Below are 24,199 nucleotides of genomic sequence, written 5' to 3' on the forward strand. Positions count from 1 at the left end.
AATAGAATAAAAAAGTAAATACATAAAATAAATTTAACAACAAAAAGCGACCGCCTTGGTCACAAGGCGTCGCCTTGGTGACCAAGGCGGTCGCCTTTCTTACACACCATAAGGCGCTCCACCGCCTTGCTCCCATATTTCGGCCTGGACGCCTAGGCGATGCCTTGATAACTATGGTTCACTCATCTTCGAAGGGTATGCCATTTCTTTTATCATATGTGGATGATATTCTTATCCCCGGGGAAGACTTTGAGGCATTTACTACAATGCAAGGTTTTAGGTCTCGGTTTCCCCAGGCCATGAAACCGAGGTCTCGGCGAGATCATGCATTTTTTTTTTTTCTCAACTCGATGGTAGGTTTCGGTGGCCATATGGCCAAGATAGGGGCTGAAACTTGACATTCCCCCTATTTTAGGCCTTCTAAACACAATGGAACCATTAGTTTTTACAAATTCAAACCCAAAATGGTACTTTGACAACGGACCCTAAGTTGGTAGTCTACGGCATGCGTGAGGTCTACCCTATGCTATTCCACATAAACAAGGTTAGATCATGTTTCTATGGAGATGAATAGTTACCTTAGATTCTTGAGATGCAGCTTGGAGGAGATTAGCAGCTTCAATCTTCAGATCTTCAATGAATCAAGCTTTGATGAGGTGTGATTTGCCAAAAGAAATGAACAAAATCACCCAAAGATGGAGTTTCCCCTTCACAGAGACGAGACAGGCGAGAGAGGGGAGATCTTGTCGAGTTATGGTGTTTTATAAGCTTTAATAAGGTCGAAACTGAGAAATAGCTTGAGATCTCGGTATCTCACCGAGATCTCGAGTGAGATATTGTATTTTTTCTGCATCGCATGTAATCTCGTCTCGAGATGCTACGAAACCGAGATTAGAGCGAGATCTCGCTGAGATCTTGAACTATGCTACAATTAAATACCTTCTCAGTTTCACCTTCAAGATGAAGAAGTTGGATCCTCTTAACATACTTTCTAGGTCTTGAAGGTCACTACTTTGCTCATGGTTATTTTGTTATCCAACACAAATGTACTCAGGATCTGATTAAGCTGGCTCACTTGAGTGATGATAAGGAATATACTCTTATGAAAGTTAATGTTAAATATTCTCAGCAGGCGGGAGTGCCTCTTACTGATCCTACTACATATCGTCAACTTGTGGGAAGCCTCATTTTATCTCTATGACCTGTCCTGATATTGCTTAAGCTGTTCGCATTGTGAGCCAGTTTGTCTCATCCCCTTGCTGGCTGCACCTTACTGTTGTTCTTCATATCATTTGTTATTTATGAAGTACCCCCTTGCAAGGTTTCTTCTTCTCTTCCTCTTCTTCCCTTCAGTTGCATGCCTATACTGACGCTGATTAGGCTAAGTGTCCGAACATTCACCACTCAACTACAGGCTGGGTGTATTTCTTGGTGACTCCTTTCTTTCTTGAAAATGTAAGAAACAACATCCACTTTCCAGGTCCTCTACAGAGTCTGAATATTGTTCAATGTCCTCGGCTTGTAGTGAAATTGCTTGGCTTCATGGCATATTTGGTTATTTATCTCTCTTTTTTGGAGCCTACACTTCTTGTGTTGATAATTGTTAAAAAAACAGGTTTGTGGAATAATGCTTGAAAGATCTATGACCATCCAAAGCTCTTCTATTTATAATATTGAATAGAAAGGACAGAAATACAAACTAGCAATGTGGGACTAAACACCACATAATAGAAAAAATAAAATAATGTCTAGAATAATCCTACGAGTCTAACACTCCCCCTCAAGTTGGAGCAAATATATCAATCATGCCCAACTTGACTAGAATGGGATGGAACAATTCCTAGATAATCCCTTAATGAAGATATCAGCAACCTGATAAGTAGACTTCACAAAGGGAACACAAATCAACCCTTCTTCTAGCTTTTTCTTGATGAAATGTCTGTCCACTTCAACATGTTTAGTGCGATCATGCTGTACCGGGTTGTGTGCAATGCTGATTGCAGATTTGTTATCACATTACAACATCATGGGAAGATGAACTGGAACACCAAGATCTTGTAGCAAGCCTTTCAACCAAAGTAACTCACAAATGCCCTGTGCCATAGCCCGAAATTCTGCTTCAACACTAGAACGAGCCACCACATTCTGCTTCTTGCTACGCCAAGTGACCAAATTGCCTCCCACAAAAGAACAGTACCAAGAGATAGACTTCCGATCTGCAGAACCAGCCCAGTCAGTATCAGTATACACCTCTACCCGTAAGTGATCATTAGGAAATAGACGAATGCCTTTTCCAGGAGTTGACTTCAAGTAGTGAAGAATCCGAAGAACAACCTCCATGTGAGAAGAATGCATGAACTGACTTACAATACTCACAACGACAGCAATATCTAAACGAGTTGTGAGAGATAAATCAGCTTCCCCACTAGGCGTTGGTACCGGCCTTTATCAACAGGTTCACCGTCCTTTTCTTTGAGATGAACAGTAGCCTCCATAGGAGTATCTGAAGAGTGACATCCTAACAGACCAGTTTCAGCCAACAAGTCTAGGACATACTTCCTTTGGGAGAGAAAGATGCCTTTAGAAAATCTGGCAACCTCAATCCCAAGAAAGTACCGTAGTGGCCTTAGATCTTTAATCTCGAATTCCTGTCCAAGAAACCTCTTCAACCGGCTGATCTCATCCCCATCATTACCTGTAACCACAATGTCATCCACATACACTATAAGAACGGTGAGCTTCTCACTAGCCCTCTTGATAAAGAGAGTATGATCAACATTACTTTGCTTATAGCCAACAGATGTCATTGCCTTGTGGAACCGACCAAACCAAGCTCGAGGTGACTGCTTCAGCCCATACAGTGCTCGTTTTAACTTGCAAACTTTGCCTTTAGTATTGTCACAAGAAAAAATTGGTGAAATATCCATGTATACCTCCTCACAAAGTTCCCCATTTAGGAAGGCATTCTTCACACCCAACTGTTGGAGATCCCATCCAAGATTAACTGCACAAGATAGCAAAACTCAAACTGTATTCAATTTTGCAAAAGGGCCAAAAATCACCTGATAGTCAATTCCATATATCTGGGTGAAGCCCTTTGCAACCAAACGTGCCTTATACCGATCCACAGACCCATCAATCTTTTGTTTGACCACAAACACTCACTGGTTTTTTCCCTGGAGGGAGGGGTACAAGATCCCAAGTGTTGTTTTTTCCTAAAGCTCTAATCGCTTCCAACATAGTTGCCTTCCACTTTCCACATGTATATGCTTCCTACCAGTTTTTAGGAATAAAAACAGAAGAAAGAGAGGACACAAATGCACGAGAGGATGGAGAAAGAGAACTATAAGAAACAAAGCGAGAAATGGGATGTAGGGTGCAAGTCCTAGTACCTTTACGATGAGCAATAGGTAGATCAGAAGGAGAGGTCTCACCAAGATCTGACGCCTGGGTCGGCAATTGGATAGGTATTGGTGCCACAATGGATTGATGCTGCCCTCTGTTGGAGTGTCTCTTATAGGTGAGGGTATTAGAGTTGTCAATTCTCTTCTGAAATTCATTGATGGTTCTCTGGACTGGAGTCACCTCCCCCTGACAAGGATCATTACCACCATTATTTTCTACACGCTCCCCCTGTAAAAGAGTCCCTTCAGAAGAAGGGGCAATAGCCAAAGGAGGCTGGGCAGCAGCCAATGGAGACTGGACAACAGTGGTAGGAGGCTGGACAGTAGCCAAAGGAGGAACTTCAAGGGGAGGAAACACAAGCACATCTTCACAGGAACCAGAATTTTCCCCCTAAAGATGTGTAGAAGGATAATATGAAAGACTTTCATGAAAAACCACATCCATACTGACCAAAGTACAACGAGAAGGAGGGTGGTAACATTTATAACCTTTCTGGGCTGGAGAGTAACTCAAGAAAATACACCTTAACCCACGAGGATCAAATTTTCCATGAGGTTTAGTATTTCTAGCATAACACACATAACCGAAAATTTCGGGAGGAACCACAAAGGTGGAATTCCCTTGTAAAATATCGGCAGGACTGCGGGATTCAAGAACACGGGAAGGCAACCGAATAATAAGATAGGTTGCAGTGAGAATAGCATCCCCCCAATATTGGGAGGGAACATGGGGCAAAAACATCATCGCCCTGACCACTTACAACAAGTGTCGGTTCTTCCTTTTAGCCACACCATTTTGGGCTGGGGTATCAACACAACTTGTCTGATGAACAATCCCATTATCAGCAAGGTATTTCTGAAATTGAGTCTCTGTATACTCAGTCCCATTATCACTTCTCAAGACTTTGAGAGTAGCATCGAACTAAGTTTTGACCATGTTATGGAAATGCTGAAAATAAGAAAAAACTTGACTTTTGGTGTGTAAAAGATAAACCCATGTGTGTCTAGAATGACAATCAATAAAAGAGGCATACCAACGATGACTGGAAACCAAAGTCTTACGACTGGGGCCCCAAACATCAGAATGTACTAATTGAAAAAGTGAAGAACTCCTTTTATTAGAAACAGAATAAGTTGAACGTGTCTATTTGGCCAGAACACAAGCCTCACAAAAAAATCTGTCTTATCACAAGGTTTGACCAAAGTAGGAAATAAGAATGCTAAGATGCCTAAGCGAGGGTGACTTAATCTAGAGTGCCACTGATAAAGTTCAGAAGATACTAAGGAGTTCTGATGTAGTGGTAGTAATGGAGGTGGAGTGAAACGACCATCATCAAGTAGGTACAAGCCACCATGCACTTTACCCAATCCAATCGTCTTCCCAGAGTCTAGATCCTGAAAAACACAATGGGAAGAAAAAAAGGTTACTTTGCAGTTAAGATCACGAGTTATACTACTAATAGAAATTGGGTTAGTAAAATTTGGAATATATAAAACATTTGACAAAGGAAGGGAAGAAGTACAGTGGATGATTCCTTTTCCAGAGATCGAGGAAAGGGAACCATCAGCCAGCTTGACCTTGTCTTTCCCAGAGGTAGGAGAATAACGATAGAAGAGGCTAGAGGACCCGATTATGTGATCTGTAGCTCCAGAATCAATGATCCAAGGATTAGAAGCTACAGAGGCACAATGACCACCAAATGAAATACCTGACCGAGCAAAGTGTGAACTTGAGGGAGTAGACGAAGTGGCAGTAGCTGATGTAGTAGAGGCAGCAGTAGTGAAAGACTTAAGCATACATAGGAATGCCTGTAAATCCTCCTGAGATAGGCCAGTGTCAGTAGTAGGGGCTGCAGTGACAGACTCAGAGTGATTGGCCTTGTTTTTTGGCTTTCGTTGGCAGCCTGTTTAGCTTCAAAGTCAGCGGGCTTCCCATGAAGTTTCCAACATTAGTCTTTAGTGTGATAAGGCCTATGACAATGCTCACAAGTAACCGGGCCGGTAGCAGTACCACCCATAGAGAGTGCCAATTGGTGTAGGAGGAGCCGGTGCAGTAGTTTGGAGGGCTGACCTATCAAAAACAACAGGGTGCAACATAGCAGCTCGGCGATTTTTTTCAGAGGAGACCAAGGCATAAGATTAGTCAAGTGTGGGAAAAGGAGAATGGCCCAACACTTGAACACAAATTGGGTCATACTCAACATTCAACCCAGCCAAGAAATAAACCCTGATTTTATCCACATGTTTCTTATAGGCAGCTAGATTAGTAACATTATCAGGCTGGTAATCAGAGAAGTGGTCCAACTGTTGCCAAAGGTTGCATAGAGTAGCATAATATTTAGAGACTGTTAAGTCCCCCTGAATAGTACAAAGAACCTTTTTCTTGAGTTCATAGACCTGAGCATCATTACCAAGCTGTCCGTACGTTTCCTAACAGGCTGACCAAACCTGAGAAGCTATATCAAAAAGAAGGAACCCATGTGCAATGTCCGAAGTCGTAGAACCAATCAAATAAAACATAAGAACACCATTGTTGGCAAGCCAGCGAGTCTTGGCAGCACCTGGGGCAGCAGGCATGGTGACAGTGCCATTAATATGGCCAGTGAGACCATGACCAACAATAGCAAAAGAGGCTGACCAAGACCACAATAGGTAGTTACTGCCATCAAGTTTGATGGGATTGGGCTGCAAGTTATGATGATCTGATTTTTCATGTCCAGGTTGATCAGAAGTGGCAGTGGAATCAGCAGAATCACCCATAGTTGCAACAGGGCTGCGGAGAATAAAACACCAACAATTACTACAAACAAAGAGCTGAAATCAAGGTCGAGTGGTCCACTATGATGGGCAAAACAGCCTTCAAAAAATCAGCAGCAGCAGAGACCCCCTTTCACAGAGATCGACAATATCAGGGTTTTGGAAGAGAACCTGAAATTGGAGATCGATGTGGAGATGGGAATCCAGAAAAATTGAAGAAGCTGCTTGATCGAATCTGTCCAGGAACCTGTAGAGGATGTCCTTGATGAAGAGAAAAAGCTCAAATAAGAATAACAGAAGCAAGCATCCCTAAACCCAAAAATCGATAATGATCAGGGTTTTGGAAAAAACCTTGAAAGTAAGCAATCGATTGGGATGAGAGATCTTCAACACCTGGTGGATACTTGATAGCAACAAGTCAATATCGTAGAAGAGTCTCCAACAGAGGGAAAATTAGTCCCAATAATTTTTGTGGCCTGATCTTCAAAAAATCTGGAAACTCCAAATATCGCAAGGAGAGAACCAACGGCTATCGAGCAGAATTTAGCACATTGAAAAAGGGATAAAAAGAGGTGGGAATAGGGCAGCAACTAGATCATCTGATCACCTCTGCAGTGCTGCCCTTAGAGAGGGAGAAGAAGCAAGGAGAAAGGGGAGAGGAAAAAAAACGAGAGAAGGGAAAGGGAAGGAAAAATTATGGGAGGGTAGGGGGTTTTAAAAACAGATCAGAGGGATTTTGGCTGTGATACCATGTTGGAACCGCTTCCTCCAAAAGGCCAACCTTGTAGAAAAGGGAGGAAACAATATGTATATCAAACAGGAGCTCTAACAAGGCGGACTATCCAAAGGGGGACACGGATGGATAAATAATTCAACACCTGCTAGCTCCCAAGGGGACTCGGTACCGTGACCCCTGCCTGCTTTGATACCATGTTAACAAAACAGGTTTGTGGAATAATGCTTGAATGATCTATGACCATCCAAAGCTCTTCTATTTATAATATTGTATAGAAAGGACAGAAATACAAATTAGCAATGTGGGACTAAACACCACATAATAGAAAAAATAAAATAATGTCTAGAATAACCCTACGGTTCTAACTAGCGCCATTCCCATCGCTTTAAATCTTGTGTTTCATGAGCACCCAAAATTTATTGAGGTTGGTTGTCACTTCATCCGAGAGAAATACCTTGGTGGCCTCATTTGTCTTCCTTACATAGCTTCTGCTCATCAGCATAGTTCAAAATCTCACTGCTCGGAATCTCGGTAAACTCGAGCTAGTTGAGACGAGATATGATACGAAACATCAATATGTCAAATCTCAAAAATCCCGGTTGAGATTTCGACCGATATCTCGTGAGTTTCAAAAATTTCATGAGATATCGGATTTTAAGTGAAATGTACTTTATAAGAAAGCTAGAACTCGACCTCTTGTTCGAAATTTCGAACTCTCTCGGTTGAAACATAGCTCTTTGCTGTGGAGAAGGAGAAAAACATCAAGGGAGCCTACTTTCTTCATATTTTTTGGCCAAATCTTCACCATTTCTACTGGGATTCACTACAAACAGACTTGGGAGCTGACTATTCCTCCATGTTTGACAGACAGAGGACAATGAATGTCGTCTCCATCGGACCATAAGTGGACTCGATCCACCACGTCATAGTTCATATCAGTAGGCAGTCACTTGTTGGGACTTGAAACTTGGGAGACTCATGTATTATTGTTCACTATACTTGGTAGTTGCCTAGTTGGTAATATTGACTTATTGAGTTATTGTTGGAAGTTGGGACTTGGGGCTTATGTTATGTATTATTAACTTATTGTTTAAGTCTTTAACTATTTCTCTTCAAGATTATGTGTCTTCATCCATTATTGCATAATTTACTTGTTTTACTTTCAAACTATGTGTAGAATAGACAATATTACATTAAGGGTTCAGCCTTTACAGCCAACCAAGGGTGCAAATTCAAAACACCAAATTGGGTGTTCTTTTTCTTTCCAATTTGAACCTTTAAATATGTTTATTTAGCCTAAAACAAGCTTCCCATAAAGTTTCAGAGCAAACTATGACCATTTGCCCACCGAAACATTGTTCCGAAACCAAAAATAAAAATACACTGTCACTCCGAGATCTCGGAAAACTTGACCTGGTCGAGACCGAGTTTTCGAACCTTGCTCATCAGATTGCTGACATTTTTACTAAAGCTATGTCCTTGGCTCGACATCAGTATCTTTTTGACAAACTTATGCTGTCAACCCAACATCAGTTTGAGGGAGAGTGTTAAGATGTAGAGGGATTCTACTATACTTCTTGTACATGGTATATTTTTTGTTGTATTCATATCCCTGCATTATTCGTTTATTGTTTTCAGATTAACACAATGGTCATCCAATCTACGACTTAACAAACAATCAAGAGAATAAAGTTATAAGCCATTCATGCTATAAAGTGAATAAAGGTATCCCCTATTTAAAAAATTGGAGTTACCTGGATAGAGAAAAGGAAGAATGAAGGAAGAAAGCGAATGTTGCAGTACTGATTAAATAATAATGTCAACAAAAGGAGAGCAACTGTAGCAATAGATGCTGCCGGCTTTAACTTCAATCCAAATAGGCCAATCATAGTAATTTGCATAAGAACGATCGATATAAAAATGTAATGATAAATGTATGGCCAGAATTGTCCGCCTGTTTCATAGACAATTTCATATACATCTTGAATCTGCAAGGAGGCAATTCATCATTGTGGCGTACAAAAGCAAGACTTTAAACTTGTGGACATAGGACGGGAATGAAAGTAGCCGTCTAAGCAAAACTAGAGTCAAGTAAAACCTTTAAGAAGGGAGAAATTAAAGGGATAAAAGAGCATGTAAGAAGCCAAGAAGGTGAACAAAAATTGATGCTATATCACATTGCTATTTTATAGTAAACAGTTTGAAAAAGATTAGGGTAGGTATCCGATCAACGGGATATCAAATATTAGAGATGATGATTGGGCCAATTTACTTGTTGAGTATATGCCAGTAGTTTCTGGAGATGGTCTAAATATTCAATGTGATGGTCCAAATCTTCGACGTGTTCTCAAACATTCTTTAAAGAGAACTTGCGTAAATGTGTGAAAGCAAACAAGGGGCAAGCATAAAATACATAACTGGGATGATAAGAGGAAGAGAAGTACCTGATTTATATAAACCACATATCCAAGGAAGAAATACACAATAAGAAATGGAAGCAGCAATGGAGCAACAACTGCATATTCCATTCCGATTAATATAGAAAGTGTGACAAAAGGAATAATCCTGTAGTAGGGCAGTGAGTAAAGATAAGGTTGTTTCTTTCTTCTTCGAAAAAGAGCTCTCATAGCATGCCAAATGATCAAGCCGGGTTGAAGAATTTCCAATGAGAAACCTGACAACCCATCTGTCAGGATGTATGTTATAAAGAAATCTGCCTGAAAGACAAGCACCAGCAATAAATTCAGTTGTGTCCAGGAAGATAGAGATATGTCAAGAATATACAAGCTGGACATTAGAAGTACTGATTAAGCAATTTATTTTACACCCTTGGGTACCCCCAAAGAAAATGCACATCAAGAAGGAAATCAATTGTTTTACCTGATGATATCTTAAGTTCTAATGTGTACTTCTAATCAAATCTCAATTTGAATCATGCCAATGCGATCAGTATTTTCTACCAGTTTAAACTAGTTTCAGATGTAAGCAATACCTGTAGGATCATAGCACAATGGGGTCTTTTAAAGTGGAACCAAGCTAATACACAGAAGATGCACCATATTTGCATAATTTTTGGATTTACTGTATTGATCTCTGTATGCACTCAATTGAGACAAGCCCTTCCATAACTCAAACCAAAATGTCAAGAAATTCATTTAGCATGTATTGAAGCAATGACTAATAATTATATAATTATACATATCTTCCAATATGTTTCTTAATCAATAGGGAAAATTACGTTTTCTACCCCTCTAGTTTGAATCTATGACATCTACCACCCCTAAAAATTCATCTATTTCAAAAATCTCCCCTGTATTTTGAAAAAAATCTTACAACCATACCCTTACCGTTAGATTAGAACAGTTAAGTGATGATGTCATCCCCCAATTTTAATTTAAATGCCTATAATACCCTTGAAAGAGTAAAATGACACTAATGCCCTCTTCTTCTTCCTCTTCTTCTACACCACCACCACCCACCATTGCTGCAGCCACCACCACCACCGCCACTGCCATTGCCACTCCACCATCGCCACCACTACCAATGCTGCCCAGCCGCGCCACCCTTCCATCCCTTCTCTTTCTTCATTCTTCTTCTCCTCCTTTCATCTCTGGTTTTATTTTCCCCAATCTCCTGTTCTGGCGCACAAACAGCCCTCACGTTTGTGGGTTGTTATCTCTCATATCCTCCTATTTCTTCCTCATATGTTGGGCCTGGATTGTCTATCCATAGGCGACCTTAACCTCTGAATCTCAGATCCAAAATCTGTCCCTGTGGTGGAATATCAAACTGAGAACAAATCTGATCTCTGTTCCATCGCCTGGCTTGGTTTCTGCTACCGAGAATAGAGTGGAGAGAATTACAAACAGAAAAAGAAAAGAGCCATAGCCAGGGGTTAGCTGAGAAGGTGCTCTGAGCGGCAATAGATCAGCAATGATCAGTCGTGGGCAGAATGGTGCAACAACAAATCAAAATCAGGGGATAGGGGGTTTAATTACAGACCTTGAAACAAAATACAAAAAAATACAGATCTGATCCTATTTTGTCTCCCATACGATATAACCACTTTTTTCTTCCTTTTCATTCCTATTTTCTCTCATTTACACCAATCGACAGCCTATTTCCTTTCGTTTTCTCCACTTTTTCTTCCGTGCCAACCCAGCATAATTCAAAAGGAACCAACCTAACTTTCCTGCCATTAGATTTCCCTTTCTCCAAAGCTTTCCGAAACTCAACAATAATTTCGCCGGAGGACGGGGAACATTTGCCGGTATCTTCCTTTGCCGCAGCTCCTGTTATGGCCATCATCAGAGGCGGCGATCTCCCATGTTTTCAAACCCTAAATGGGTTTTTTCCTATTCTGTTTCATGATTTGGGGAAGGAGAGGGAATATTCCCTTTCTGATTCTTGATTCTTTTAATTAAAAAAAAGGTTTTTTCTTTAAGTATTAAGAGGGTAAAATTGTCATTTCCTTCCCAAAACTAGTTAGCACTCAGGGGTAAGTACGTAATAAATTAATTTACAAGGGTGATAGACGTGATAGTTTCAAACTACAGGGGTGGTAAACATAATTTTCCCTAATCAATAACAGTAAAATGAATTAAGGGAACCAAGTCTATAACAATAGGGAAAACAATACTTAAGGCTCCGTTTATTTCCAGATGAAAACCAAGTAAAAAGTAAAAATTCAGGTAAAATAAGCATTTAAAGACAAGATTTTATGTGAAAAGTTTCATCTTTTACCTGAAAACAAATGAAACCTTGAGAATAAGATAGAAAACTATACCTATAAAAATTTCTTGAAACACTTTCAGGCTTCCAATCTTTAAAAAGTGAACCTAAATATCCAAAAGCTACCATATTGGGACAAATCGAATCTTCAGACCATCTTGTCTCAGTATATGCAGCAAAAAAATTGTGAGGAGGATAAATCATAAAATCCTACCTCCCACACCAAAAGGTCCCAATCAAAAGAAAAAGAAAAACCCTCCCAAATCACGAAAAAACACTTGGAAAATAAAGTGACATTAAAATCTCGACTAATCCAGGATGAAGAGTAATGAACAAATAAGATGTACATCATTTCTCATGGTTTGTACACATTCACATGATCACTCTTGATCAAGTTGCCCAAAAGGAGGATCTTCCTGTGCAATAGGAACCTACTAAAAGCCACTACTTTTGGTGAGACTTTTCTCTTCGAAGGCTCCAAGTACTTCCAATCAACTTATCACTTACATATTCCCTTATGGCTTCATAGGAAAACCAAATCCTAATCACTAGAGAGAAAAATAACCATTCAGAATCTACCTTCCACCTACAGAAATCATCTCAAATCATGCATTACTTTCCAATTTCAAAAAATGTCCTAGAACTTATAAATTACTTTTGGCTGTCAAAGTGGATTAGTTAAAAGCATGTGCACTAGCCAATTGTATTTAGGGAAAATTTCACGGACACCCCCTAAAAGTATCCAATATCTCAGAAACTTACCATACTTGGTCAAAATAGCAAACTTCCCCCTGAAGTTAAGCAGGGTGACCCCCCCAAGATAAAATGTCGATTTTACCCTCTTAGTTAGTTAAAATGAAATATCCATTTTAACCCTAAAATATCAACCTTCCCCCTTCTTCCCTCTTCTTCCCTCTTCTTCCCTATTCCAACAATCTACCTCCTCCCCCAAACCCTAACTCGATTAAGGATACCAAAAGTTATTCTTATTTCTTGTACCGAGCTACCTCATTGTACATCAAGATCGATGGCGTCTCCACTCTCCGCCCGTCTTTTCCTCCCCAAAATCATCAATTCTTCCGCTCAAAAGGTTCCCCTTCTGATCTACATCCATGGCGGTGGCTTCTGCATCGAAACCCCCTTCTCCCCTTTTTATACCCCTTATGTATCATCTCAGTCGCAGAGGCTAACGTGGTTGCTGTATCTGTGCATTATAGGAGATCAGTTATGATGATTCATGGGTAGATCTTCAATGAGACGCTTCACATTGTAATGGGAACGGTCCTGAAGAATGGTTGAACGAGCACGCTGATCTGAACAAAGTGAGTGTGATGGGAGATAGCGCAGGCGCTAATATTGCCCATAACTGGTTTTGCGAGCGGCGGAGACACCATTAGAGGGGGTGAAGTTTATTGGGTTGGGTTTGATTCATCGTTATTTCCATGGAGAAAATCAACAATTGGGTTCAGAGGTGAGTGATGAGGAGAAGAAGAGTAAGGCGGATAAGCTGTGGCTGTTGTTGTGTCCTTCGACCATGTTGATTTTTATTTGCTAAACTGTTTTGCCATTGATTAATTGCAGCAATATTCAGGTCACTTCTCTATGAAGCTTGTGGGAGAATAGTGAATCCAATCTATGGAAGAAGATGAAACTCCAGGGTGTGAATCGCTCTAAGGTGTATGACCTTCGCTCCAAATTTCAGGAGGAACAGTAAGGACTGGTTTGAGTTCGATTCAGATCTGGTCGGTTGCAGCCTTGCAGGTACCATCCAGGACAGAATATCAGTGTAACAATGAAGGGAAAAAACAATAGTAGACATAGAAGAACAAGGAATGAGTAGAGGGAGCAAGGGAAAGGAGACATGGAAGAAATCAGACCTGAGAAGCAGAGAAAATCAACCTCAACGATGGACTCCAAGCATCTATTTGAAGAGTTGCAAACAAGAAAACCAAATAAAACTGGAACAAAATTTGACTCTTACTTGGAGCAGTGGATCGATCCCCTCGGACCTTGGCGAGTTGCAGTCCCTCTCCGGAACGCTCAACCTTTGAATTAGACCTGCTTCAAATTGGTATGCGTGGGAATTTGATTCTGTAAGAGGAGGAAGGCTGGAGGGGTGGTGGTGGTGGTGGTGGTGGCGGGGTTGCAGGGGAGCAAGAGAAGGAGGGCTGGAGGGGGTGGCGGTGGTGGTGGTGGTGGCGGCGGCGGAAGAAACAGCATTAGGAGAAGGAGAAGAAGGGGAGAAAAAAGGAATAAAAAACAAGTATTGAATAAAAACAAGGGCAAAATTGTCTTTTTCTAATAACTAATTTCTAACATCATTAATTCATCATTAAGGGTATCATAGGGATTTCACTGTGGTAAGGGTAATTTTACCATTTAAAAAGAGTTAACAGACACTTAACTGCAGAGACCAACGGAGTGGACTAAATTGAGATAAATTCATAAAAATAGGGGGTGTCTGTGACATTTTGACCAAGTATGGTAAGTTTCTGAGATATTGGATACTTTTAGGGGGTGTCCGTGAAATTTTCCCTTGTATTTATATGTCAGAAACTATAAGCACTTAAAACTATGGTTCCAATAGAGAGGACAATCCAGCAAGTTGAACCTTCACAAACAAATTTAGGGCACTTGTAAATTACTTTGTTTAATACTAACTACAACAATAAACTATTGTGGGTTACTTTTATTTTCATCACAGTTTTAGGTTCTTTGGATCTGTTTTGCAGTTATCTTTATAGATTTCTTTATCCAGAGGCATACAAATGATTAAATGTTATGGTTGGATGCAGACATCTGGTGCTGGTCCATGAAGATACCTTCACTTGATAAGGAAACTCTAGATGCTATGCTTGGAAGGGACTTTTCTCATTCTTGGAGATTGAGTTCAGCTAATTCAGTGGCAGATAAGCATGCTAAGGTTGGGGAGTCCAGCACTACTCTGTATGTTGGTGGTGACGATGTTGTATGACATGCTTTGTTCCTATTTTAAATTAATGAAAATCCTCTGCTACTATCAAAAAAAAGGGGGAAAAAGTGTAACAAGCTTTCAGAAACTCCTTTCCCATGAGGGTAATACTGTATTAAACGAGTAAGGCAGTAATTAATGTAGTCTTTGTTATCAGACTATGAGTTCTATTTCTTTCTTCCTCTTTATGTGTTCCTCCCCATTTTTAAACGGAGCCAGTGTTCATTGGGGCTCCATATTCCTTCTTTCCTATTTTAATATCACTTTTGCTAACAAAAAAATCAATGGGTGACAATAAAAAAAATCTTTCTTTAGAGGCTCAGAATCATGAGAACTCTACTCTCAACAAATACTTCTCAACTAAAATAATAAATGGCACAACTTGCTTGAGGTTGGCTACACAAATATTGTTCCGCCATTTCAGTTCACTCAGGATCATGTCTTCTGTTAATTCATAAGCCTCTTGTGACTTTTCTCACAAGTTTCTGAAGTCAGTTTTAGCCTTCCTCTTTCCCTTTTAGGCCTTCAGCTTGCACTACAATGACCTCATCCTCATGAAACTAAACAAATGCATAAAGTTTTACTCGACACTCAGCAGATGTCCCTTATCACTCGTCTAGGCATTATTTTGTAACACATAGAGTTGATACTTTTGCTCCAAACATTGAATGCTCATAATCCAACTAAGAGTTATAAGTTTATAACACTAGAGATAAAAGATCTTACTTGAGAAGAGACTGCACTTGCAAGGCGACTGGGAAAATACTTGGGATGAGTGAAAGATTCTCCTATTTGATCAAGTAATGACCCGGATAAAAGGCTCAAGAAGAACACATTTCCCACTAGAAAATAGAAAACCATGCTGCAGGCTTTTATATCTCTTTTGCTCCTTGAGACAGAATCTCCTCGTTTAGCCAAAAAAAGCATCATGAAGGGAACGACGGATATAAATACATTAAGAATCATACTTGGAAGATATCCAGTTATAATAGAGCGTAGCCCCGGTCTGTAGAATTATTGGTATGTTAGAAGAAAAAAGTAGATAAACAATTGAGAATAACATATTCACTGAAGTAAGCAGTAACGTGGAAAACAGGTACACTTTTAAGATAAAAAGTGGAAAACAGATACATTTTTATGATAATAAGAAGTAGCATTACATATAATTGCAAAATGGTGCCAAGCTTACGAAGAATTAATTGCAGGACAATCCAACAGAAAAAAGGGGGCTGTGACCAATTAGTCATAAGCCATTATTCTCAAACCACTACATGGTAACAGAGCGGGGATCCACTTTGGGATCCAAACCCTAATGGTCCTCATCTCAAAACCCTAGGCTCTCTCCATCGTCTTTCTTTCTTCTCGGTTTCTGTGCTTCTAGCACCAATCGCCGCCACCACCATCTCTCCCTTCTCTTCTTGGTTCTAACCACAGCCTCCGCCACCTACACCCTTTACCACCTTCACCCTTCACTGCCTCTGTCACCTACACCCTTCACCGCCTCCCACCACTTCTAGCGGCTCCACCACTCTCACCTCTGTCTCAATTTCGCCCTTGGTGGTGAGTTACTCCTCCCACCAAGGGGATTCTTGACCATCCATGGTCTGAGTATTTTTCGTTTTTCAGAGGATGATGTTCTCCTTCAGATCCACAACGTGTTGATGTATGGTGATTTGTCTCTGACCAGCAACCATGAGTGATTCCGAGATCTCCTCCACATCTACTGGACAGGAAGAGGTCAATCAAAGAGATCTTCTTATGTTCCCTGCTAGCTTCATTAAATTAAATGGGAGCAACTATTTGATATGGGCGCGGTCTTGCTTCCTTGCCGCTGGTGCTCGTGGTCTTTTTGGCTATCTTATAGGAGCTACTGTTATGCCTACCAGTGCTGGTCCTGCCCAAGACTAATGGATGACATCAAACTTTCTTTTGATGTCTTATCTCATCAACTCCATGGATCCTACAATAGCCGGGGGCTATTTACTTCTTGATACTACTGCAAAAATTTGGAAGACAGCCAAAGACACTTACTCTCAAGTCGGTAATGCTGCTCAGTATCATGAACTTCATCGGAAAATTCATTCTACCAAACAAGGGGAGTTGTCTCTTTCCCAATATTATTCAACATTGCGTAGCTTGTGGCAACAGCTAGATTTTTATGGGGTCTTTATCGCTACATGTGATATTGATGTTACAACATTTAAAAAAATGGGAGGATGGTCTTTGTATGTTTGACTTTCTTGCAGGACTTAAAATTGAATTTGATCAAATTCGGGCTCATGTCTTGAATTGGGATCCCTTTCCGATGCTTGAGTAGGCTTATGCCATGGTGCAATCGGAGGAAAGTCGTCGTCGTAATGCCATGGTCCAGCCAGTTTCTCAGGAACAATCAACCTTGGCCACTAGTTCTCAAAATTTATCTTCTGGTGGTCTCTCTCGTGGTATTGGTGATTGTCCTCCGCCTGATGATCGAGCTCCAGTGAAGTGTGACTACTGTGGCAAGGAACGTCATACCCGTGAAAAGTGTTAGAAATTACATGGGCATCCCACTAACACTCGGGGTCACGGACAGAGTCGTCCCTCTTCTGTCAGAGCACATCATACTTCATCTGAAGACACTGTTGCTGCTTACCAATCTCTTTCTTAGGAGGTTCTCCATACTATGCGTAGTCTGGTGACTCGGTTGGACTTATCTTCTTCGCCGGCTCCATCTGCTACCTCAGCTACTTCCCTGCCAGGGAGCCATCTATTTCTTCTGATCACCCAGGTTTTTTTTTTGGGCCATAGTTCCTCCGTTGCATCCAATTCTTGGATCATTGACTTAAAGGCTACTGACCACATGACTGGTGGTCCCATTCAACTTTCCCAATACTCTCCTTTGTCAGGTAATACTAAAGAACGAGTGACTGATGGTTCCCTTTCTTCTGTTTCTGGGAAGGATAATATCAAATGCACTCCGCTATTGTCCCTCTCTTCCGTTTTGCACGTTCCCAAGTTTTCCACTCATTTATTTCCTATTAGCAGTCTCACACGGGACCTCAATTGCAAAGTAACCTTTTTTCCCGATCATTGTTATTTTCAGGACTTGGTGACGGGAAATATGATTGGTTGTGGTAAGGTGGTTGGTGGTCTTTACTTGCTTGACAATTCATCATCAACAATGGTTTCCCAGTCTGATTCGTTTGCTTCTGCATTGGCCGAGTTACATTGGTGGCATCATCGTTTGGGCCATCACCCTTTACGCACTTTATTTGTTTTATTTCCTAGTTTAGTGAAGATTTTAATCCCAATAATTTTGTTTGTTATGCTTGCACTTTTGCAAAGTCGAGCAATTTATCGTACTTCTGATAATCGCAATTTGGTTCCTTTTAGTTTGATTCACTCTTATGTATGGGGCCCTGCTCGTTATGTTTCTACTTTTGATTATAGGTGGTTTGCAACTTTCATCGATTGTTTTAGTCGTACCACAATGCACCAGAAAAGGGATGTATTTTCTTGTTTTCAATTATTTCACAAACTGGTTCAAACCCAATTTGATGCCAAGGTGAAGATACTCCGGTCTGACAATTAGAAGGAATATTTTGATGGATCATTTCAAGCATATTTGTCCACACATGGTATTATCCACCAAACAAGTTGCGTGGACACTCTATTTTAGAATGGCGTTGCCGAAAGGAAGAATCGACATCTCTTGGAGATAGCTTGATCCCTAATGTTTTCCATGAATGTTCCACCCCGTTTTTGAGGTAATGCTGACTGCTGGCAACATACCTTATTAATCCTATGCCCTATTAAAGTGATATTGGGCTCTTCAACTTTTGTGGTGCCTCCTAAGGTTTTTGGGTATGTTGTTTTTGCCCCAAATCATCATGTTCATAGAAAATTTGATCCCAAGGGGCTGTGTTGCATTTTTTTTTTTTGGCTTATTTTGCTACCCAGAAGGGACACAAATGCTATCATCCTCCCTCCAGAAGGTTGCTTGTCACTATGAATGTTTTTCAGGAGACAGAGACGGCGTGTTTTCCATCTCCAGCTCCTCTTCAGGGGGAGTGTACTAGTGAAGAGGTGCCCTTGATTACTTCTCTCGTTGTTTCCATAGTAGAAAATACATCGGTTGAACTCAAGGATGGAATAACGGGGCAGGAACAGGAGCAATCTCAGGTCCCGGGGGAGACTGGGAAATCTAACACCCTAAGGTTTTTTCCAGTGGAAGGTGGTGTGACATAAATAGAAGCAAGTTGACAATACCACCACCACTGCACCTAACCTGTTATTGCTCTCTAATCCAAGTTCCTCATCAACTCCTTTTGGTAAGTTTCCTTTGGTTCCTCCTCTAGATCTACCGTTTGCCATTCGTAAACCCCGTAGAGAACTTGTACTCAGCATCTCATTTCTAACGTCATTTCTTATGACTCTCTTTCCCCATCTTTCTATGCTTTTGTATCCACCTTGTCTTTTGTTTCCATCCCTAACACTTGATAGGAAGCAATGGCCCATTCAAGATGGAAAGATGCAATGAATGAAGAAATGAGGGCACTGGGAACAAATGACACGTGGGATGTGCTGAGTCTTCCTCTTGGAAAAATATCGGTTAGTTGCAAATGGGTCTTCACTGTTAAACATATGATAGATGGAACAATGGAAAAATATAAGGCAAGACTAGTTGCTAGAGGATTCACTCGACACATAGGATCGATTATCAAGAAACTTTTGCTCCAATAGCAAAGATGAACACTGTCAAGAGTCATCATCTCTTGTGTAACTAACCAAGGCTGAGATCTTCAACAATTGGACGTGAAGAATGCCTTTCTTCATGGGGAGCTTGAAGAGGAGGTATACATGGACATTCCTCCAGGTTTTGCTGCTAAAGAAACTCAGGGCAAAGTAAGTCATCTAAAAAAACCTCTATACGGTCTAAAATAGTCTCCAAGAGCTTGGTTCAGACGTTTCAATAGAGCGCTAGTGTCGATTGGATACAGACAGAGTGATGCTGATCATACTTTGTTTATCAAGAAGAGATCTCAGCACATAATAGTATTGATCGTTTATGTAGACGACACTGTCATCACTGAAAGTGATGTTGATGAGATAAGTAGAAGACCTTTTTTTTTGTTTTTTTGTTTTTTTTAACTTGAACATTACCTAGGACCCAGCCAGCCCCTGCAATTTTATTGATAACCAAAAATTGAATAAAGAATACAAGGGGAGGGACATGCTGCCTTACCCCAACTCAAAGGGGTCAACACTCTCACCTCAAAGCTGAACTCAAACCATACAATCAAAGGCAATTCAAGAAACAACCTACCCTATTTTCTTAGGACTGGCAGACCAGCCCTGTCTTCTTGAGAATGCGCTGCAATTCCCCTGGAGGCTGGCTGCCAAGGTGGAACACGGAGGATGAGCCAGCATCACAGGCAAGATTCGCCATCCAATGAGCCGCCCTGTTACTTTCCTTGTAAGCTAAAGAAACCAGAGCACGAGTAGAATCTATTAAGGCCATGACTTCTTGGAAATAGAACCAACTGCTCCACAGGTTGCACCTTTTGAGTTTGATCATCCTGACTGTGGAAGCAGAGTCTGAATTAACCACAATAACAGAGAAGCCCAACTCATGGCACAACATCAAACCATCTCTCAGGGCCCTCAGTTCTGCCAATGAGTTCGTGTAATCCCCATAGAAGCTAGAAGGCTGCCAGCGTTCGGGGATAGAATTTGAGATTAACGATCCAGAGAAACTCAAATATTTCCTTTGGATCGAGGTCACTTATTCAGCTCAAGGTATCTTCCTCTCACAATGGAAGTATACTCTTGACTTGTTATCTGAAACAGGGATGTTGGGGTGTAAACATGCGCATACCTCTTTGGAGCCAAATACTCACCTAAAGAGTAAGGATGGAGATCTTGTGGATAGAGGCAGTTCATCAGAGACTGGTTGGTCATTTGATATGCTTATCACACACACTGCCTGATATAGCGTTTGTAGTTAGTGTGGTGAGTCAGTATATGCATGATCCTCACTCAGTTCATCTAGAGGCAGCATATAGGATCCTGATGAAGTTTGCCTTCGGGAAAAGTGTCTTTTTTTCTCCTCAGGGTCACTTACGAGTTGAAGCCTACACTAATGTAGATTGGGCAGGATGTTCGAATGACAGGAGGTCTACCTTAGGATATTGTACCTTTGTTCATGGAAATCTAGTGACCCGGTGGAGCAAGAAGTAATCTATTGTTGCCCGATCCAGTGTTGAAGCAGAGTTTCAGGCTATGGCTAGCCCATGATAATTGTGAGCTCTTTTGGCTGTAAGGACTTCTTCATGATTTATGTGTTCCTGTTGAGTTGCCTATGCGCCTATACTGTGATAGCAAATCAGCAATAAGTATTGCTCTATCCCGGGTCTCTAGCCTCGCTACAGGGAGTAAGATCTCTGAAATCCAAGTTGAGAGGCGAATTCTTCTCCAGGCCGGGCATGGAGTAGGTAATGTAGGGACGTTTCTTAGGGAAAGGAGGGGAGCTGGGATTACAACATCGAAAAACAAGAAGAGACGAGGGAAGGCAGTAGGCTGAATTGCATGGAAGTTCAACCCAAAATTGGAGATAAGACCCAAATGGGCCGAGAGGCAAGAGTAAACTGGCCCATTAGACCCAGCTGATTCAGCTAAAGAGGGAAGGGTGGAGGGCCGAGTCAGAGAAAGAATGGACAAAGAAAAATAGGCCATAGAGGGGCCCACAGGGGTAGGTAAAATCGCGGTGGGGGAGGGACGTGGGGACAAAAACGATTTAGTCTACCGTTTGAGAAAAGAGGTAATACCCAGGTTCGAGGTGAGAGACCTTGGAGAGGACAGCACAGGGGGAGAGGGGACAGAAAGACAGGCAGAGGATCAAAGGAGTCAGGGGGAGGATGGTGACAGGTCGATTGACTAGGGAAAATAGGTTTAGAGGTCAGCTCCTCGGGGGAAGGAAAAGCTTCATCGTTACAGAGGTCAGTAGACTGGAGAATTGCGAATCGGTTTGGACTAGCGGTAGCTGGAAGGGGGACCAACGGACTAGAGGGAGGATGGCGACGCAGAGAGCCTGATACTGGGAGCTCCTTGCGGTGAGATCTTCGATAACGGTTTCTTCTCCAACCTCGGTTGGGGTCGCGATGAGTAGCGGCTACTGGAAAAGGAGGCGGTGTACGGTGGATAGAGGAGCCATTCACCACAGCAAGGGTACTCGACCATGGCAAGAGAAGTTCTTCGATCGACTTCACACACAGGATTATCAGGGTACTTGCGAGAAGAGTCTACATTACACCCAGTAGTAGCTGGGGTCTTGGGATTGCAAGCTTGGGTGGGGTGACCAAAAGCCTTGTGAACAACACACTAGGGTGGGAGTCTTTCAAAGATAATTTTCTGCTAGGAAGAGAAGCCTTCATCATCTAAGACGGTGACTGAGGATGGAGGGAGAGCATTAGTAGAGACAAGCACATAGATCCGAGCGAAAGACAATCTATCCATCTTTTTGGTTCTTTTATCGGAGTAAAGGGGTTTGCCGATGACGGATCCAATGATGCTAAGACCCTTTTCGCACCAGAAGTGGAGAGGAAGACCAGGCAGCGTGATCTAAAGAGGGATGGAGTAGAAATCAACCTTGTTTAGTTGCAGATGATGATCCCACTAGCAAAGGAAGATGGGATTTGTTAGAGTATGGGCCAGAATACCGTGGACTTTCGACCTTTGTTTAGCTATTACTTTCATTATGTAAAGTCTGCTCTCTATGAGAGTCAGTTACTTTAGGGGCAGTTCTATCCTCTTCCTAATTTTCCCTCTATTATAAATAGAGGGCTTACCTATCGATGAAAGATGCCAAGCTATTCTCTAACTCTCTCATTCTCGGTTTTGCTAACATGGTATCAGAGCCAATTCTCTGATCTAGATTAAAAAAAAAAACCTTCTTCTCTTCAATCACCTTCTCCCTCCTTTCTCTCTCTAGGCTTCTACTTCTTCTAGTTTTTTTTTTTTGTCTCTCATCCTTGTAAGAGGGCAGTACTAATGAGGCAAACCTAAACCAATGATTTAGTTGCTGCCCTCCTCCATCCTACCTATCTCTTTTTCATTACGTTTTCTAATCGATATGTTGTAATATGGGTTCAAGGGTAAAATTGTCCTAGGGGTAATTGTGTCCTTGTACCTATTCTAGAATGTTCTCTAACATATTATAAATAAAGCATGGTTATGGTCACATTGATTAAGCCAATATTCACGGAATTCCACATGGCATCAAAGCCAAAAATATTCCGGGAATATGGGAATTGAAATTTTTTTCCTTTTTCTCTTTTTTTGTCCCCCTCTTCTCCTTTGTATTTCTGCCCTAAGGACAGCCACCACGGCCAGCCTCCTCCACCTTCCGCCAGCCCTCCGCCACCACCACCAGCCCGCCTCCACCTTCCGCCAGCCCCCGTAGGTCCCTCCACCATTGATCGCAATCTCCGCCAGGCCCTTCGCCTCCTCCCACCACCACCGATAGCCCCAGCAGGGCCCCCCACCTCCTTCTGCCTCCACCGCCAGCCCCGCTGGCCTCTCGCCTCCCTTTTTTTCTCGCAAGAGGCTCTCTTCCCTTGCTGTTAATTTTTTCCCACCCTTTGTGGTGAGTTGACTCCCACCGAGGCTCCTTTTTCCCTCCTTATGATCTAATTAATTTTAAGAGGCCTTGTTTTTGGATTCTGCAATTTTTTTTGCAGCCAACATGCCTGACGTTTCAGAGATTACTTCTGCTTCTTCTAGTTCTGATGGTTAGTCGCAATGTGACTTTATTCCGTTTCCGGTGAACACCATCAAGTTAAATGGTAGCAATTATCTTATATGGTCTCGTTCCTGTTTGTTTGCTATTGGTTCTCGTGGCCTGTCTGACTACATGACGGGTACTATGGTCAGGCCTACAGAGGCTGGTTTTGCACAAGATCGCTGGATGAATTTTAATTTCTTGGTCATGTCGTATCTAGTTAATTCCATGGACCAAGAAATTGTTGGGCGATACCTTCTTGATTCGGCTACAAAAATATGGAAGACAGCCAAAGATACTTATTTTCAGGTTGGGAATGCTGCCCAATGCTATGAACTCCGTAAAAAAATCCACTCTACAAAACAACTGGAGTTGACACTTTCTCAGTATTACAGTACCATGTGTACGATGTGGCAGCAGTTGGATTTTCTGGGCACCTTCACTGCAACCACTGATGTTGACGCCACGACCTACCGAAAGTGGGAGGATGGTATACGCATCTTTGATTTCTTGGCCAGGCTGAATATTGAGTTTGATCATATCTGGTCGAATATTTTGAATTGGGAACCTCTCCCAACTCTTGAACAGGCCTATGAAATTCTTTCGGCTAAGGACAGTCGACGTACAACCATGGTTCACCCTGTTACTCAGGAGCGCTTGGCTCTTATTTCTGGTTCACAGTCTTCCCGTTCTGGTAGTACTGATCGACCATCTGGTGATTGCCCCTCCCATTAAATGCGATCACTGTGGGAAGGAATGGCATACAAAGTTGCAAACACTCGCGGACATAGGAGGGGTGGCTCCAATCGGCCCAATAGTACCCGTGCTCATTAGGCAACTAC

General features: G+C 41.7%; 1 protein-coding gene and 1 long non-coding RNA gene across 5 annotated transcripts in view; one reads left to right on the top strand and one right to left on the bottom strand.

Moving 5' to 3' along the window:
• Nucleotides 1-24,199, bottom strand: part of LOC122641494 (CSC1-like protein At3g54510) — an 84,137-nt gene that overhangs the window by 7,932 nt on the left and 52,006 nt on the right. For 2 of the 4 annotated variants that reach the window (XM_043834751.1, XM_043834749.1), the window contains 3 exons: nt 15,326-15,605; nt 9,342-9,614; nt 8,652-8,885 (listed from right to left, as the gene is read on the bottom strand). In XM_043834751.1, the coding sequence (XP_043690686.1) occupies nt 8,652-8,885; nt 9,342-9,614; nt 15,326-15,605 (787 nt within the window). The remainder of the gene's footprint in view (nt 1-8,651; nt 8,886-9,341; nt 9,615-15,325; nt 15,606-24,199) is intronic. The other 2 variants (XM_043834750.1, XM_043834752.1) reach the window with 2 other exon arrangements.
• The window catches only part of LOC122641495, a 36,904-nt gene continuing 26,441 nt past the window's right edge, over nt 13,737-24,199 (top strand). Inside the window, exon 1 of the long non-coding RNA XR_006329917.1 lies at nt 13,737-13,747. This is a non-coding gene — a long non-coding RNA (uncharacterized LOC122641495). The remainder of the gene's footprint in view (nt 13,748-24,199) is intronic.

Source organism: Telopea speciosissima, chromosome 10 (assembly GCF_018873765.1).
Source record: "Telopea speciosissima isolate NSW1024214 ecotype Mountain lineage chromosome 10, Tspe_v1, whole genome shotgun sequence".
NCBI classification, from domain to species: Eukaryota; Viridiplantae; Streptophyta; class Magnoliopsida; order Proteales; family Proteaceae; genus Telopea; species Telopea speciosissima.